At 44.8% G+C, this 16,934-nt stretch overlaps 1 protein-coding gene across 4 annotated transcripts in view; it reads right to left on the bottom strand.

The window, feature by feature from the left end:
* The window catches only part of PHF20L1 (PHD finger protein 20 like 1), a 764,530-nt gene that overhangs the window by 134,149 nt on the left and 613,447 nt on the right, over positions 1 to 16,934 (bottom strand). For all 4 annotated transcript variants that reach the window (XM_069220776.1, XM_069220778.1, XM_069220775.1 and 1 more), the window contains one exon: positions 14,931 to 15,126. In XM_069220776.1, the coding sequence (XP_069076877.1) occupies positions 14,931 to 15,126 (196 nt within the window). The remainder of the gene's footprint in view (positions 1 to 14,930; positions 15,127 to 16,934) is intronic.

The raw sequence follows: 16,934 nt of genomic DNA, 5'->3' as shown, positions 1-16,934 counted from the left end.
ACAGATGAGGGGAAGGCCTTCAATTCTAGGTGAATGTCCTGCAGCTCCAACAGATTTATGTGGAACAGGATTTTCACTGAAGACCAGATTCCTCCGATCTCCACTGCTCTCCTATGACCTCCACAAACCAGCAGGGACACATCAGTCACCACTCTGGAAGGGTTAGGGAGAGGGGTCTGACGCTGGTCTCCCTGTGGTTGAGCAGCCACAACTGAAGATCTTGTGCTGTCTCCCTTGAAAAATGGATGACATCTGATGGTTCTGGGCCCACTGAGCCTTTAGATTTCATTGTTTAGCCTAAATATGAGACCTGGTAAAGTGGGCAAGTACGTTGCATGAGGCGGCCAGCAGTCCAAGAGTTGCTCTTACTCATATCCAGGGCAGAGTCTGAAACATCTGGTCATAGCCCAAATGTCCTGGACTCATTGCAAAAGAGGAAAGATCCTGAAATGCATAGTATCCAGAACAGCTACTATAAAAAGAAGCCTTTAACGAAGGACACAATTGTGACTTTATCTTGTTGATCCAGAAGCACAAAGATGTCAAATGTTTCCTTGTCATCTGGAGGCGGTGTACGACTGACTGTGGTGAGCAAATCTTCAAACAGCTATTCGTCGAGCTAGGGAAATACTGGTGTCCCCAACCTTCGAAGATGGGCAGTGACCACTGCCATCAATTTTGTGATAACCCAAGGCACAGGCGAGGTCAAACAGGTTCAGGGCAAACTGAAAAAGCTTCGGGCTTACCTTGAACAGCAGGTAACGTCTGTGGGAATGCAGGACAGGTACATGAAACGTATACATCCTGAAGGTCTAAGGCAGTCTTCTCGATCGAGAGCAGACAGAACTTGAGCCATTGTGAGTATTCTGAATCAGTCTTTCACCATGAATGTATTTAAAGGACAAAGATTTTAAATAGGACAAAAACCTCTGCCGTTATTCGGCACAAGCACAAAGCGGGAGTAACAACCTTTGCCCACTGCCAAGGTGTGCACCCTTTCCGTGGTCCTTTTCTGCCAGTAAGGCCTCCACTTTTTGCAGCAAGATGGAGAGGTTTTCCCCTGAAAGCTCCTCTGATGTGGGAGGAAATTGTGGTGCGTCAGCCAGGAAGGGGAGTCCATAACTCTGTTGGACAATCTGGAGAACCCATTTGTCGGATGTGATGGACAGCCATGCTGGAAGAAAAAGTCTGATCCTGCCTCCCACAGGGTGGTTCTGTGCTCTTAAGGGCAAAATAAAGCGGTTTGGAGGTGTCACAGAAGAGGGGAAACTAGGTAGAGAGTGTCTCCCATTGATTGATCTGCATGAAATCTGATTGATCACCAGTAACAAAAGGACTGGGTTGGCTGTTGCAGGAGTGGCTGGGCCTGGTATTGCTTATACCATAGCCCTCTGGAGTAGCCTCAGAGTGAGCGAAAGTGATGTGGAAGCTGATGATGGAAAGGTCGAAGGAATGTGTCACTGCTCTGTGTCCCTTAAGCGTTAGTAGAAAGAGTCAGACTTTTCGCCAAATAGACAGGCCCCTATCCAAAGGCATATACAAAAAAAGATACATGCGCATCTCGAGAAAAGATGTTGATGGAGGACCACATTAGCGCCCATCATTCATCCAAAGCAATCAATAGTATCAAGGCCAGCCGTAATTACAGTCTTGGCTGTGTCCTATCCATTCTGAATGGTTTGATCCATAGAGGCCCAACACATTTTCAGGACTGCAGGCAAAATCTTGCTGCCCACGTCCCAGAGGGCATATGTATAACAGCCTAACAGGCAGACCGCATAGACCAATCTTAATGCCAAGCTGGCTGAAGAGAACATTTGCTTCCCAAATGCCTCAAACCTTTTTGAGACTCTCTCTCGAGGAGTGTTGGTGGGGGGGGGGGGGGGGGGGGGGGGGGGGGGGGAAATAATTTACTTTGCTGGTAGAAGCATGTATCACCAAACTTTCAGGAGTAGGGTGCTGCGTAAGAAAATCTGGGTCGCCAGGCAAAATTCGTTGGCAGCTGGCCACTTGCCTATTCCTTGTTGCCGAAAGCAAAGCTTAGTCCAAGTGCCCATAAAGTTGTCAATCAGGGTTTTATTAAATGGAAGTAAGGTCTTAGATGATGCTGCCCCACAGTGAAAAAAAAAACAACCTCATTAAGACATTAGTTTTGCCTTCAACAGCTGTAGTTAAGAACCTCAGCCACAAGTTCAATCAAACCAGGAAAAGAAGCATTCTCCTCCACTAGGTGTCCAACGTGTGAAAATCAACCCTACATAAGGAAAGGCATCAAGCTCACTGGCCTCATGCTCATCCACATATGCACTGTCGTAATGTGGGGGGAAATCTCCCTCATCGTGGTAGAACTCTGATTCGAGTCTCTGAAGAAGGCTGCTTGGTAGATAAAGGGTTTTTTATGAGTGAGAATGTACATGAACCAGCTGCGCTAGAGTGAATTCATAGAGGAAGTTTGGTTGTGGATAGAGATAGATTCAGTCAGGGGTCGTATAAAAGAGTTGACAGGGGCGCGACCTATGGCGATGTCAAGACCATTTGTTTAGGAAGAAGACCCCAGGGCAGGTCTCACAGCAGGAGCAGAAGTATGTATTGGAGTTAGAGCCAAACCTGAGGTAGTTTCAAGGGGCTCAGACAGTGCAAAGGGTGGACCTGCCGGCGGTAACCTGAGTGGATGGCCGCTCAGATCTTTGGGGCTTGAAGGCACACCAGAGGGAGCCAAAAGAGTAACAAAAATACACAGCATGGCCTCCTAACAGGCCTCCAACTGCTGGTCTGTGCCCTGGACATGGAGCGAGATTTGTGCGAGAACCGTGACTTCCGTTGGTGTTCAGCAACATACACCTTTGCTTCACGGTTCCGGATCGCCTTTGGGTGTATAAGAGCACATTTTTGTCATGTCTTGGAGTTGTGCCCAGAGCCCAAACTCCAGAGGCAGCCCTCGTGTGGGTCTGTCACAGACATCTGTTCCCAGAAGTCGTGCCACAGTTTGAACCCTGCAGTGTTTAATGGGGGTACTGTTCCCTTCACACATGGAAAATAGGATTTGAAAGGATTCATAAATCAACTAAAAGGAACGCAGATTTCCAAATCTAAGTTAGGAGTGGAAAGAAAAAAAATGACGCCGGCAAGCAGGGCTAATGCTTACCTGTGGCTCTGGTCAGTAACTTCTAGGGCATCAAGGATCAATGGAAAGTTGTATGTCACCACCAAGAGGCACACCGGAGCGCTACTAGTGAAAACTCACTAATCCAGTCGGGTGCCCGGGGAATATTCTAAAGATGAGAAATCTAAGGTTAGAAGTATTCATCAGAACTTTAGCTTTACCCCCTTGTGCCTTCTCACCAGACTGAGAGCAGGGTGTGACTTAGTCCTGGTTGGCATTCTTGTGCAAATGGCATCATGGACTTTCGGCTTACTGGAAGACAAACCAGGAACTGGGATTTTTGTTCCATCAGGAACTGCTTTGTGATCGTGAATTGCCATGCAATCTGGAGCGTACCTTGTGTTTCGACTGCAATCTTATATTCTGACATACAGCTTCACCACTCGTTCCCCGATCACCTCTGGGTGCATATGGATGTACTTAACGCATGACTTCCATGCCCTGACAGTAGCCCAGTTACCACAAAGGAATATGTTACTTACCCTGTAAGCATATATTTGTAGCATGCAGTGCCGTAGATTCATATGCTTAGCATACCCCTGCCATCTAGTGTTGGGCTCAGACGTGCAATTTAATTTTCTTCAAAGAAGTCTTTTGAGTCACAAGATATTGACTTCTATGGTCTGTATTGCACATAGTCATAGGCGCCTTTGTTAGATCATTTTTGGCTCATCAGGTGAGATTAGGATAGAAGCAGTAGAGTGTCAGAAAGGATGAACATGTAGATATAATTAAGATAAGGTTAAGTATTTGAGGAGAGAGGTGTGTACGTCAGCCATTAGCTCCCGGGGAGGAAGGTTGGTGCATATGAATCTACGGCCCTGCACGCTACGAATAGATGCTCACAGTGTAAGTAACATATTCCAAAAGAAGAGGCTAGCTAGTGGCCGACGTAGAAGTTTGAGAAAGTGTTCGTAACACCCCTTGACCCACTCTGGTTTCTTGATTAGCTAAGACATCCACACAATAGTGTTTTGTGAAAGTATGACTTTGTTCCAAGTTCCTGCTTTGCAGATTCTGTTAATGGAATATTCCCTAGGAAAGTCATCGAGGCTTCTTTCATATGTGTGGAGTGAGCCCTAGGAGTTGGATTTTACTATCCATCTTGCAATTCCTGCTTTTGAGACAGGAGATCCCTTTTGTGAGCTAGAAAAGGCAATGAAGAGCTGTTGTGTTTTGCAAAAGGGTTTTGGCTCTCGATGTAGTACATTAGTGCTCTTTTAACCCCTTGGGTGCCCTGGACGAGGTGGTCTCGTCTTCGGCACCAAGGACAAGGCCACCTCGACCGGCTATGGGCCCCCGAGGGGAGCACTAGCACAAGCATTTCTCCTCCGATCACGTGGAGGGGGCAGAGAGGCATGAAAGGAGAGGAAATGCCTTTCCTCTCCTTTCATTTCTCTCTGAGCATTTCGAAATGCCACTAGACACCAGGGATTTTTTTTGTTTTGTATTTATGAAATAAGGGGATTAGGCCGATCTGCCCACCATTTTTTTATTTTTTTTTATACTAGCGCATAAGGGGAGCGGCCCCTTTGGTAAGGGCCACTCCCCGGGGGGACAAAATATTTTTAGTCCTTTTCTGCCCCCCCCTTGGGGCCAGATCGGCCTATTTTTGTTAGGCCAATCTGCCCCCAAAGTGGGCAGAAAGCTCAAGACACCATGGATTGGTGTGTGTGTGTATGTGTGTGTGTGTGTTTTGTTTTGGGGGGCAGCCCCTTGGGCAAGGGTCCCTCCCCCATGGGGGCACATTACTGTTGGCCATAACTGCCCCCCTTGGGGGCAGATTGGCCTATTTTTGGAAGGCCCGTCTGCCTCCAAGGGGGGCAGAAAGCCCAACAGAGACCAGGGAAGATTTTTTTTTTCAAAATAAGAGGTTGGGGGTATGGCCATACCCCACCCCAAATAAATGGGGCCAACGTTGTTCTGCCCACCAGTGGACAGATTGGGAAATTACCTCCAATCCACACCCCGGGGGGACAGAAAGTCTACTAGATGCCAGGGAATAAAAACAATAAAAGAAAATAGTGGGGTGGTGGCTACCAACCAGTATGGGCCTGGTTTTGCCCCCACCCGAACTGAAGGGGCTAACAATCATTCAGCTCTTCCCCGCACACTAAAACATCTTATTCCATGGCAAGCAAGAGGACATTTGATTATTTTTGGTTTTTGTTTTACATTTGGGCCATGACAGCTTGATAATGCCCTGCAAACCTGCAACTTTGCTGGAAAGTACACATTTTCCCCACATTGTTGTGATGGAACCTTCCGGAATCTGTAGGAATCCACAAAATTCCTACCACCCAGCATTGTCTCATCTATACCGATAAAAGTTCTGCTCCACTTTGGTTCGCCCTCAATTTCGACATGTTTTTGGCTCTTCCCTGTCAGAAACACTTGGCCCACCTACACAAGTGAGGTATTGTTTTTACCGGGAGACTAAGGGGAATGTTGGGTGGCAGGGAATTTGTCCCGGTGCAGTGATCCCACACAGAAATTAGGGAAAAATAAGATTTTATTTTTAGCTAAATTTGAGGTTTGCTGAGGATTCTGGGTAAGAAAACATTGGGGGATCCACGCAAGTCATACCTACCTTGAATCCCTCGGGTGTCTAGATATCAGAAATGTCTGGGTTTGGTAGGTTTCCCTAGATGGCTGCTGAGCCCAGGACCTAAAACGCAGGTGCCCCCCAAGCAAAAACAGGTAGTTTCTATTTTATAATTTTGATGTGTCCAGATAGTGCTTTAGGGCATTTCCTGTTGCGAGCACAAGGCCTACCCACACAAGTGAGGTACCATTTTTATCGGGAGACTTGGGGGAACACTGGGTGGAAGGAAATTTGTGGCTCCTCTCAGATTCCAAAACATTCTGCCACCGAAATGTGAGGAAAAAGTGTTTAGCCAAATTTTGAGGTTTGCAAAGGATTCTGGGTAACAGAACCTGGTGAGAGCCCCACACGTCACCCCGTCTTGGATTCCCCTGGGTCTCTAGTTTTCAAAAATGAACTGGTTTGGTAGGTTTCCCTAGGTGGTGGCTGAGCTAGAGGCCAAAATCCACAGGTAGGCACTTTGCTAAAAACACCTCTTTTTTCTTTGGGAAAATGTGATGTGTTCACGTTGTGTTTTGGGGTATTTCCTGTCGCGGGCGCTATGCCTACCCACACAAGTGAGGTACCATTTTTATCAGGAGACTTGGGGGAACATAGAATTGCAAAACAAGTATTATTGCCCCTTGTCTTCCTCTACATTTTTTCCTTCCAAATATAAGACAGTGCCTAAAAAAGACGTCTATTTGAGAAATGCCCTGTAATTCACATGCTAGTATGGGCACTCCAGAATTCAGAGATGTGCAAATAACCGCTGCTCCTCAACACCTTATCTTGTGCCCATTTTGGAAATACAAAGGTTTTCTTGATATCTATTTTTCACTTTTTATATTTCAGCAAATGAATTGCTATATACCCTGTAAAGAATGAAAACCCACTGCAAGGTGCAGCTCATTTATTGTCTCTGGGTACCTAGGGTTCTTGATGAACCTACAAGCCCTATAAATCCCCGCAACCAGAAGAGTCCAGCAGACGTAGTAGTATATTGCTTTAAAAAATCTGACATTGCAGGAAAAAGTTACAGAGTAAAACGTAGAGAAAAATTGCTGTTTTTTTCACCTCAATTTCAATATGTTTTTATTTCAGTTGTTATTTTCTGTAGGAAACCCTTGTAGGATCTACACAAATTACCCATTGCTGAATTCAGAACGTTGTCTACTTTTAAGAAATGTTTAGGTTTCTGGGATCCAGCATTGGTTTCACACCCATTTCTGTCACTGACTTTTTTAAAATGGGGTATATTTCCCAGTAAAATGCCAAAATTGAGTTGCAAAATTGGGTTTTCGGATTCAAGTCTGCCTGTTCCTGAAAGCTGGGAAGCTGATGCTTTTAGCACTGCAAACCCTTTGTTGATGCCAATTTCAGGGGAAAAAAACATAAGCCTTCTTCTGCAGCCCTTTTTCCAATTTAAAAAAAAAACAAAACAAAATTGTCACTGTAGTTTGGCTAATTTCTTGGTCTCCATCAGGGGAACCCACAAAGTCTGGGTACCTCTAGAATCCCTAGGATGTTGGGAAAAAAGGACGCAAATTTGGCGTGGGTAGCTTATGTGGACAAAACGTTATGAGGGCCTAAGCGCGCCCTGCCCCAAATAGCCAAAAAAAGGCCTGGCACCTGAGGGGGGAAATGGCCTGGCAGAGAAGGGGTTAACATTGAGGGTGTGTGGGGCTCTTTCTGCTATTGAATCTGGTTTAGGAAAGATTACTGCTAGCTGAATTGATCGGTTTGCGTGGAATGCGGAAACCGCCTTAGGGGAAAAACATAGGATTTGTTTTAAGTACTACATTATTTGGATAGATTCGGAAGGTTTGTTCTAAAGTGAGTGTTTGAAGTTAACGCATTCTCCTAAAAGATGTAATAGGTGCTAAGATTGCTACTTTCCACGTGAGGAACTGTAAATCACATGAATGTAGTGGTTCTAAAGGCAGGCCAATGAGTCTGGTGAGAAATATTAAGGTTCCGGACTGGTGCTGGGGGGACGAAAGAGGAAACAACACTTTAGTCCTTCCTTAAATGCTTCTATTAGACCTGACAGCCTTAGGGTGGTCAACCCCCAACTTTTTGCTGCCTCTCTCAATTTTTCTGACCTCGTTTCTGCTTGTTTCAGGACACTACACATTTTACAACTGCTGGCCAGTGCTAAAGTCCATTTGCTCTGTCCCTGCACATGGTAAAATTGGTTCCTACGAAATTGGCATATTTAATTGACTTGTAAGTCCATAGTAAAGTGCACTAGAGGTGTCCAGGGCCTGTAAATTAAATGCTACTAGTGGGCCTGCAGCACTGATTGTGCCACCGACATAAGTAGCATACCTTAACCATGTCTAAGGCCTGCCATTGCAAGGCCTGTGTGTGCAGTCACTGCCACCTTGAGTTGGCATTTAAAACAAAAAACATATAAGTCACCCCTAGGTTAGGCTTTAGGTAACCCATAGGGCAGGGTTCTATCGAAGTAAAAAGCAGGCCATGTGCCTATGTGTTTTACATGTCCTAATAGTGAAAAACTCACACATTTGTTTTCCACTAACGTGAGGCCTGCTCCCCTCACAGACTAGCATTAGAACTACCCTCATACTTTTAAGTGGTAGATTCTGATCTGGAAGGTGTAGTCCAGTCATATCTAGTATTGCCAGAATGGTAATAGAAAATCCTGCTTACTGGTGAAGATGGATGTAATATTTTGGAATGCCACTTTCAGAAAGTGGGCATTTCTGCGCAGTTACTGCCATCTGTGCCTTACAGCCCTGGCACCAATCCACATCTGGTCTGTGCTGGTTGACAGCTCTCCTTGTGTATTCCACCCAGACAGCCATAAACACAGGACACTCTGTCTCATCTGCATTCTGGATGGGCCTCCCTGGGCAGGAAGGGTGGAGGGGCTCTCTCTTACATTTCAAAGGCCAGTGGCCTGGCCTCACACAACGGACTGATAACCCCCCAAAGGTACACTGGCAGACAGGACTGGGCTAAAAGGGGAGCTTGTGCACTTCAAAACCACTCTTTGAAGTTTTCCCCACGTTAAAGGCATTTTTGGGTATATAAACTGGGTCTCGGACCCTCCAAAATTAGACATTTCTGGATCTACACCTGAACTGTCAGAAGAACTGCCTAGCTGTCCAAGAGTCTGGATTGCTTTGCTGAGAAGGACTGCTGCTCTGCTTGCTGCCCTGCTGGCCCCTGACTGTGTTGGAAGGACTCTGCCTTCCCCAAAAGTGCTCTCCAAGGGCTTGGATTAAGCTTGCTTCCTGTTCTGAAGTCTCAAGGCCAAAAAAGACTTCATCTACTAGCTTTTAGCTAGTTCACCAACTTCAGCGACGCCAGAACTGACGCTGCAGCTGCTCCTGCCCCATGGACCTCGCTGCACGTAACGACTGTGGCCTGCAACGCAAGTCTGACGTTGCCGCTGACATCACGCAGTGTGATCGCGACACTGCGAAGTCTACTCATCACGTCTTGACTGACTGGTCACAAGGAACCGAAGCCTGGCCACCAACCACGCACCAGCTCCCCTGCAACCGGACAGAACTGATGCCTCTCCTACTTTACCTTGCAGTATGGGACGCTGGATGCCGTAAGGGACTGATGCCGCTCCAGCGATGCTTCACCTCCAAGACTCCGTGTGACATCTTTATTTCTTCGTTTTTAAAGGTGCTGTGCCCTGGGGGTCCTGCGACTCCGTAACCAACGCCTGCAGCGTCAGATTACTGGGAACGACTCAGTCAACTATACTGTGATAGCCCCAGTTGGAGCTATTGAGTTTCCAAGCGCTTTAGTGGGATTTAAACTTTGAAAATGCTTAACTTTGCTTGTGTATCTATTTTCCTAACCTGTGTGGTGTATTTTTGTGGTGTTTTCACTGTGTTACTGTATGAGTTATTACACAAATACTTTACACATTGCCTTCTAAGTTAAGCTTGCCTGCTCCGTGCCAAGCTACCAGAGAATGAGCACAGGATAATTTGGGTTGTGTTGTGACTTACCCTGACTAGGATTGTGGTCCCTACTTGGAAAAGGCTGTATGCTTCTGTCAACCAGAATCCCGACTTCTAACAGCTTCGATTACTGGAATTTTTAAAAGAGGCATATGATTTGCATGTATGCAGCAAGTGCTGCTAAGTGTAGTCTAACTTGAGTGCAACACCTGCTTGCTATAAATGTAATAGATAAACAACGTCTTGTAGGAGAAAAAGTTTGGATTTGTTTGGCTGGGCAGTAACAGACAAACATTTTCCATTTGGTTGAGTAGAGGGCTTGTGTAATTGATCTGCAAGATTGTTTTATAATGGTCATACATCCTTGTGGTAGACTGAGGTATCCAAATTCTAAGACTTTAGGAGCCAGATCGCTAGATTCAGCTGTTTGGGATATAGGTGTATTATTTTTCCCTGTTACTGAGCTAGAAGCCTTTGGATTGAGGGTGGGGAAGCCTAGAGGTGAAGCTTTGCCATTTTGCGTTCTGGGTTTGCAAGAGGTCTGTCTCTGGGTACCATACTGTTGGAAATACAATTGAAGGAGTGTTGTGTCGATCCACCACTTGTGCACTTGATGATGCTTTCTGCTGAGCATATCTGCAAAGTCGCTGTCCACGTCTAGTAGGTATTCTGCTTGGAGGTGGATTTTGTAATGTATGGCCCAGTGCCATATCTGTCTGCTGTGTGTGAGAGCTGTATGGAGTTTGTGCTCCCTTGTTTTTAGATGTAATACATTGCGGTCATGGTGTCTGGACAGACTAGAACCACTTTGTGGTGAAGATGCTGCTGAAACGTTCGGAGACCTAATTGAATAGCTCTAGGTAATTGATATGTAGGTATTTCTGAGTGGGAGACCATTGGCAGAGGACTCTGAGGTCCGGCATGTGTGACCCCCCCCCAACCTATGAATCCGTGGCAATGGTCACTTATGAGACAGAGCCTTTGAAGGGCTGGCCCTGCCACAGGTTGTTGCTGTTCCACCACTGCAGAGAGGGATGGGTCTGTGGCCCTACCAACACTGAATTTTGTAAATGCTCCAACAATTGAGACCATTGAGATAGGAGGCACAGTTGAAGGGGGGGCGTGCGCAGATGTGCATGTGGCACTATAGAGAGACATGATACCATAATTCCAACAAAAACCATCACTGTTTTGACTGGAATTTGATGATGTGGCTGAAAAAGAGGCAATGCTAGCTGAAACGTCTGTACTCCTGCAGGAGAGGGATAAGCTTTGGCTGCAATGGAGTCCTGGGTTGCACCTAAGAACAGCCTGGAAGGCAAAGACGGCACAGGCTTTGGCGAAATGGAGGTGTGGGGTGGGCTGGTGTGCCCAGCAAGAAAAATCAGTTTATGAAGCAAGAGGGTGCCCGGACAAGTTTGACAGAGTGTGGGGGAAGTGGACGGGGACATGGAATATCCGCTCGCTGCTATGCCTGTCAACGCAGTGTCTTTGGTGTGACCTATCTCTGGCTAGTACGATCAGTATTGAATATGTGCTCATGTTACCTTTGTGGGAATTGTATAATGTTGTGCCTCTGCGGGCGGATGTGACCTTCTGGTTTTAAGTTGTTATACCAAACTAATAAAGTTGTTTATCAAAAAAGAAAAAAGAAAAAAAAGAGAGAACAGCGCACTTGTAAGGGTTGAAGGTGCAATTTTGTTGTATTTAGCGTGAAGCCTAGTTTGTGTAGAAGGTTTATTTACCTTTTGAGTGTCCGGCCGACATTGCTGTTTATTTGAACTATTGATTAGCCTGTCGTTTAGATATGGGAACACTTGTGTGCCCTCCCCCCTCCTCCCCCACTCTTGGTGCTGTATCTACTGCATCTAGCGCACATTATATGGTGACATTAGAAATAATGTTGCCTTCCTCCCCTAGCTGCCTGCATTGCTCTAGGAGTAGATCTTGCATCTCATTCTATTGGGCTCTGTTATATCTTGAAAAGAAGCCTACAGAATTTGCTACTCTGAAATGGTTGACTATCTGTGCGGCTACATGTTTTCCTGCTGCATCATCCTTTTTGCTCTTCTCATCGGTTGGATTGCCTTGTTTCCTGGCAGTATGTACTAACAAAGAATCTGGTGTGACATGGCTTTTAATGTATGTTGGGTCAGAAGGGGAGGGTTTGTATTTTTTTATCTACTTTTTTGGGGATAAGACTCTGGATTCTACCGGCTGCTTGAAGATTTCAACTGTGGGTTTAAGCATACCTTTTAGCATGGGCAACAACTGTACTGACTTTTGAGACCTGTTTAATGTTTCCAAAAAGTCATCCTCTAGTGTGTGCATATCTACTTTATGGTAGTATGCAGCTCTACGAAGGACCTTGTAGATAGTTGTGTCATCTGTAGGTGGGCGTTTAAAGGGGTATGGGTCGGGCTCAGAGTCATCAAAGGGGTCTACATTATAGTCTTCTGAGGCAGTATCAACATTGTCTGGATCATCGTGACTGTGATGACAGCATGGTGTGTCATAGAAGTCATATCCCTTGTGCTAAGATCCCCTGTATACGATGGTGTGGGGGATGTCCAGGGTTGGTCACAAGAGGAGTGTGGAGGTGATGGTGGATGTGCTGGTGGTATTGGAATAATAGGTGGTGGAGGAGTAGGTGGATTCAGGAAACAGTATGGGGCTAGGGCCTCTTTACCTTTCTTCTGTGGGGTTTTGGGCAGTTCTGGCCCCATGATCATCTCTTCAAAAGTCTTTTTCCTTTCAGTGAGAGTCAGTTGGTGGTAGAGGCAGTTTTGAAATTACTCTCTCAGTGTCCAGATTGATACTCGAAGTTCTTTGTTTGGTGTCAAGTTTTTCAAGTATTGGCGCAACAGGGCGCTGTTTCGACTCTGAAGATGTTTTTGCTGTTTTCGTGGCCGAAGGTACTTTAGGCATTGACAGTTTGCGCATCGAAGTGAATTTTGGAGCCAAAAGTTTCTTATGCTGGAGAGCAGATTTCAGTGTAGAGGGTGTTTTCGGTTCCGAAGATGTTTTTGGGTCCAATGCCCTCTTTGGAGTGGAAGTTAGCATTTTCAACACCATCACCGAAGGTGGCTTTGGTGTAGTCAGTGCCTTTGACTTTTCAACACCTTTCTGTGCCTGCCTGGATGGAGGGAGGCAAGTCTGCTCCTTTGCCTATTTTCAGATACCTCCATGGCCCCAGGGCAGTGTGGTTCTGTGAGCCATTGTTGATGTTTTAAGGGGGGGGGGGGAATCAGTACAGCTTTTGCTAGAGTATCCTTTAGATGGTGATGGCTGATAAAGCATTCCACGCTGCTAAGCAGTAGTATGGGAATGTCCATAGGCACCGCTTGGGCTTTGGAGTCCTTGACATACTCTTCCGGTTGGAGCTCGAATGACTGCTCGCTGAAGATATCAGGCACATCTGCCACTTGGTGCGCTTGGAAGGTGGAATGGGCCCAGCAGATTTCGATTCACTATCGAAGAGTCTTTTTAGAGCGGAAGGCTAGGCAAGTTGCACACGATGCCTCATCGTGTTCTGGGGACAGGCAGAAGTTACATAGGGAATGTTGATCCTGTACTTGGGGCAGAAACTGCAGGGAGTCTTTTAAATCATTCTGTGTCATTGAGTGAAAGAAGATGGCGTAGGTAGAAGCCGAGGTCACACTGGGCCCAAGCCACGGCAGGCAGATTGAAGAACGTGAAGGAAACCAGTAGTTGGTTGTCGAGTTCGTGCTTATGTTTAAGGGTGTCTGAATTGTGGTGCTGGTAAGGTCACGTGGCAAGAATTGAAGCTTCAGTCCCGGAGCTCCGAGGCTGATGTCATAACCTGATGGAGAAGAAAAACAATCCAACAAAGAAGCTGATGACCATGTGCAATACAGACTACAGGAGGAGTCAACACCTCATACCTGGAATGACTTCTTCAAAGAAAAACATGTTGCACACATTTGAGCCCTACGGTAGATGACAGGCGTATGCTAAGCATATCTATCTACGGACTACATATGCTGCGAATAATATGTTATGCAGGTCTGTGAAAGACATCATCTTTCTGTACTTTCGGCAAGGACATTGTCTCTAGCACACTGTCATCATACGGGTTCTGAAGTCCTCTGAAGGCCTACTAAGTCTCAAGCGGAGCTCTGGATCTAAATGGATGTGTGTGTGCAGGAGTGACTTCTACGTGCACTCTGTTTGGTCATTTCCAGGGCAATCCAAGTCACCGCAGAGTCACTCACCCCCACCTCTTGGCACACATAAGCATTGTTGGAAAATGTCTAGAGATCGAGCCTGACACCTGGAAGTATTCTAAAGGGGAAGAGACTGCAGTTAGAAGTACCCATAAAAAATGATATCTTATACCTTTCGGAGATGGCTGCTGTGCGGAGCTTAGATGCAATGTGGAAACCGCTTTGAGGGTATATCAAAAATTCCCAAGATGATCAACTGCCACTTATACTTTGCCAATGCTTCAAAACAATTCTATGGACATTTGCACAATCAATAGCGTCAAGGGTATGTTGAAGGGCTTCAGAGAAGGCACAGGGTGACTGAGGATCAGGGGAAGGGAGAGAAACAAAGAAGGAGAGAGACACTGACCGACCACAGTGCTTAACTTCTGCAGGATAGAGTGTGAGAATGAACACAGTTGCAAAGACGAGGGAGAGAAATAGGTAGATGACTAGGGAGGAAGCACAGAGAGAAAAAAGATTAGGAAAAAATGAGAAAGGAGTAAGATGAACTATTGAGCTCTAAGAATAAAATATTAAAGAAAATCAAGAAAGCAAAACAATGCTCTGATGTCAACAAAGAAAGAAAACACTCAACCAGTCATAAAGGAGGGGGAAACCTAAATGCTTAAACGGTGGAAAAAACACAATAGAAAGAAAAGACATCAAATCAGGAGCAGGGGCAGACCCATAGCCCAATCTAGCGTACCTTTAAGTATTGGTTACAGTGCGGTCTGTGACAGTTATAGCTATCTGTTGCAAGAGAGTGAAAAAGCATATATAATGAAAGTATTGGTTTGGAGGATGGTCAAGTTTTAAATGCCAGGAAACTGGGAAGACACACTATAGTGATCAAGAAATAATGAACAAGTTATAAAAAGTATTCAGAGTCCAACACTAGAGATAGTGTTATACGCACAGCATCCAAATCCACAACAGGCACGGGCTGCAGGAATATTTTGACCATGGTAGTTCCATGCAGTTCTCTGGTGTTATTTCAAACTTACTTCAGTATCTCAATCCTCAGTTGCAAACCATGAAGTATTTCAGTGACACCGTACACATCGGCAAGAAGGTGATGTGTCGAAACTATCTTTTTGGCATTTAGGTGAGAGTAATTTTCGTTTAGAAATGATAATCCACACATTCGGCCATTATTTAACCAATCTTTATCGAAACGATACTTCGCACTCCATCTCTGACCTATGAATGAAAAAAACATCAATCAGACTTTCCAATGGTGCAACACTTAGTGCTTATCAGCCAGTAATTTAAAACGTACTAACATAAAATACTGTAAGCTGCACATATTATAGAGTATTTCTTAAGTGTTAATGTTTCTAATGAATGATCATTTCAGCTACCAGGGAAGACCATTTCAATTTTTTTTCCAGACATTAGTCAAAGATAGCAAACCTTTCCTCAGTTTGAGTGTAGCTGTAAAAAAAAAAAGAAAAAAAAAAAAAAAAAGCTAACTTCTCAGCCATCAGTTGAAGTGCATGTGGTCAGAAAGGTTAAAGATTATTTCACACATCAGATCAAAAAGAATTAAACCTTAAGAGATACTGAATTAGGGGCGAAGGGGGCACTGTTGTCTTTCTGCTAAAGTGGAGCAAGAGATATTAGTTGCAGACACTCCTCACAGTGGGCATATGCTAAGACTATTTTCACTGAAAGAAAATATTGGAGGACTACCATGAATGACATTTCTAGATGGCAAGATAACGGAAAACATGTGAATTTAAATGTTAAAATATAACTGGGCAAATACTTGCCCGTAACAACACTTCTTCCTCAAGGTCAATCCACCAAATTCATAAACATTGAATAATTTCGGCCAGAATGAGAATGTGAAACCAAAGCAAAAACATAGGGAGGGCTGAATCAGAATTCTATGAAAATGTCCTTGAAGTAGTACCTTCTCCTTCAAGGGCCTTCATTCAGAGTAACACGCACTGAACAGACTAGCAAACACATTCCTTTAAAATGCAGCAGGAATTTAACACATTTCCCAGTGTCTTTAAGGTTGCCTGAAACTCCTGGGTATCAGCTATGGGGTCCCATTTCAGATAATTGTTGTAATTTAGTCAATTTATAAGTTAGCAGTTATGTGTATATAGTTCATGAACATACGGCCATTAGATAAACATAATTCTTGTGTTATTAACCTCCTGGGCAACATAATGTTTAGATATGGGTAGGATGTAGTTCTTAATGGTATAGTCCGCCCTCCCCTATGTGGGAGATTAAGGATGGAATGTTCGGGAGGCGGTAGCGACCTGGAGTGCATGATAGAATGTTGAGAGTTGACAGGGATGGTGGTGACGGAAGGCACAGAGTGGAGAAAAAAAATAAAGTCTGTTCTTGAAGTAAAGAAGGTTGGTGTGGACTTTATAATACTGGCGACGAGGGTGGGATAGTATTATAAAGTCCACACCAACCTTCTTTACTTCAAGAACAGACTTTATTTCTTCTTCTCCACTCTGTGCCTTCCGTCACCTCAGTATTATAAAGTCCACATTATTTTGTTTTCCTTGTGCTTAACTGTGTCAGATGCAATTTTGTTCCTTACTTCAATAGATATTCATTGGAAAAAAAAAAAAAATTGCCATTACCATTCTCTTGGTAGTATTCAGGGTAGGTTAGGGCGCAAGTACAATCTGTTGGTGTATTTTCAGATGTAAGTATATATAATCACATAATTTAGTTTTATTGAGAGTTATTACGAGGTTAATCCTTTATAGCAGGTGCTAATAAAACATTATCTGTTCTGTTAGCTGGTATTTTAACTTTGACAATGGCAGCAGCAGGAATGTCACAACCAATTCCATTTTTGAACGAGATGGGTGAACCAAACGTACCGTGGAAAGACTGGTTTAAGATTTTTGAGTCTTACTTAATTGCAATTGGAGGGGACAAGTTCAATCCCATTAGGAAGCAACACATTTTACTTCATGATCTAGGAACTCATGGGAGGAAAATATATGAATCTCTCCCGGATCCAGTCTTCC

Source organism: Pleurodeles waltl, chromosome 2_2, assembly GCF_031143425.1.
Source record: "Pleurodeles waltl isolate 20211129_DDA chromosome 2_2, aPleWal1.hap1.20221129, whole genome shotgun sequence".
Lineage (NCBI taxonomy): Eukaryota > Metazoa > Chordata > Amphibia > Caudata > Salamandridae > Pleurodeles > Pleurodeles waltl.
This window is presented reverse-complemented; position numbering and strand designations above follow the sequence as displayed.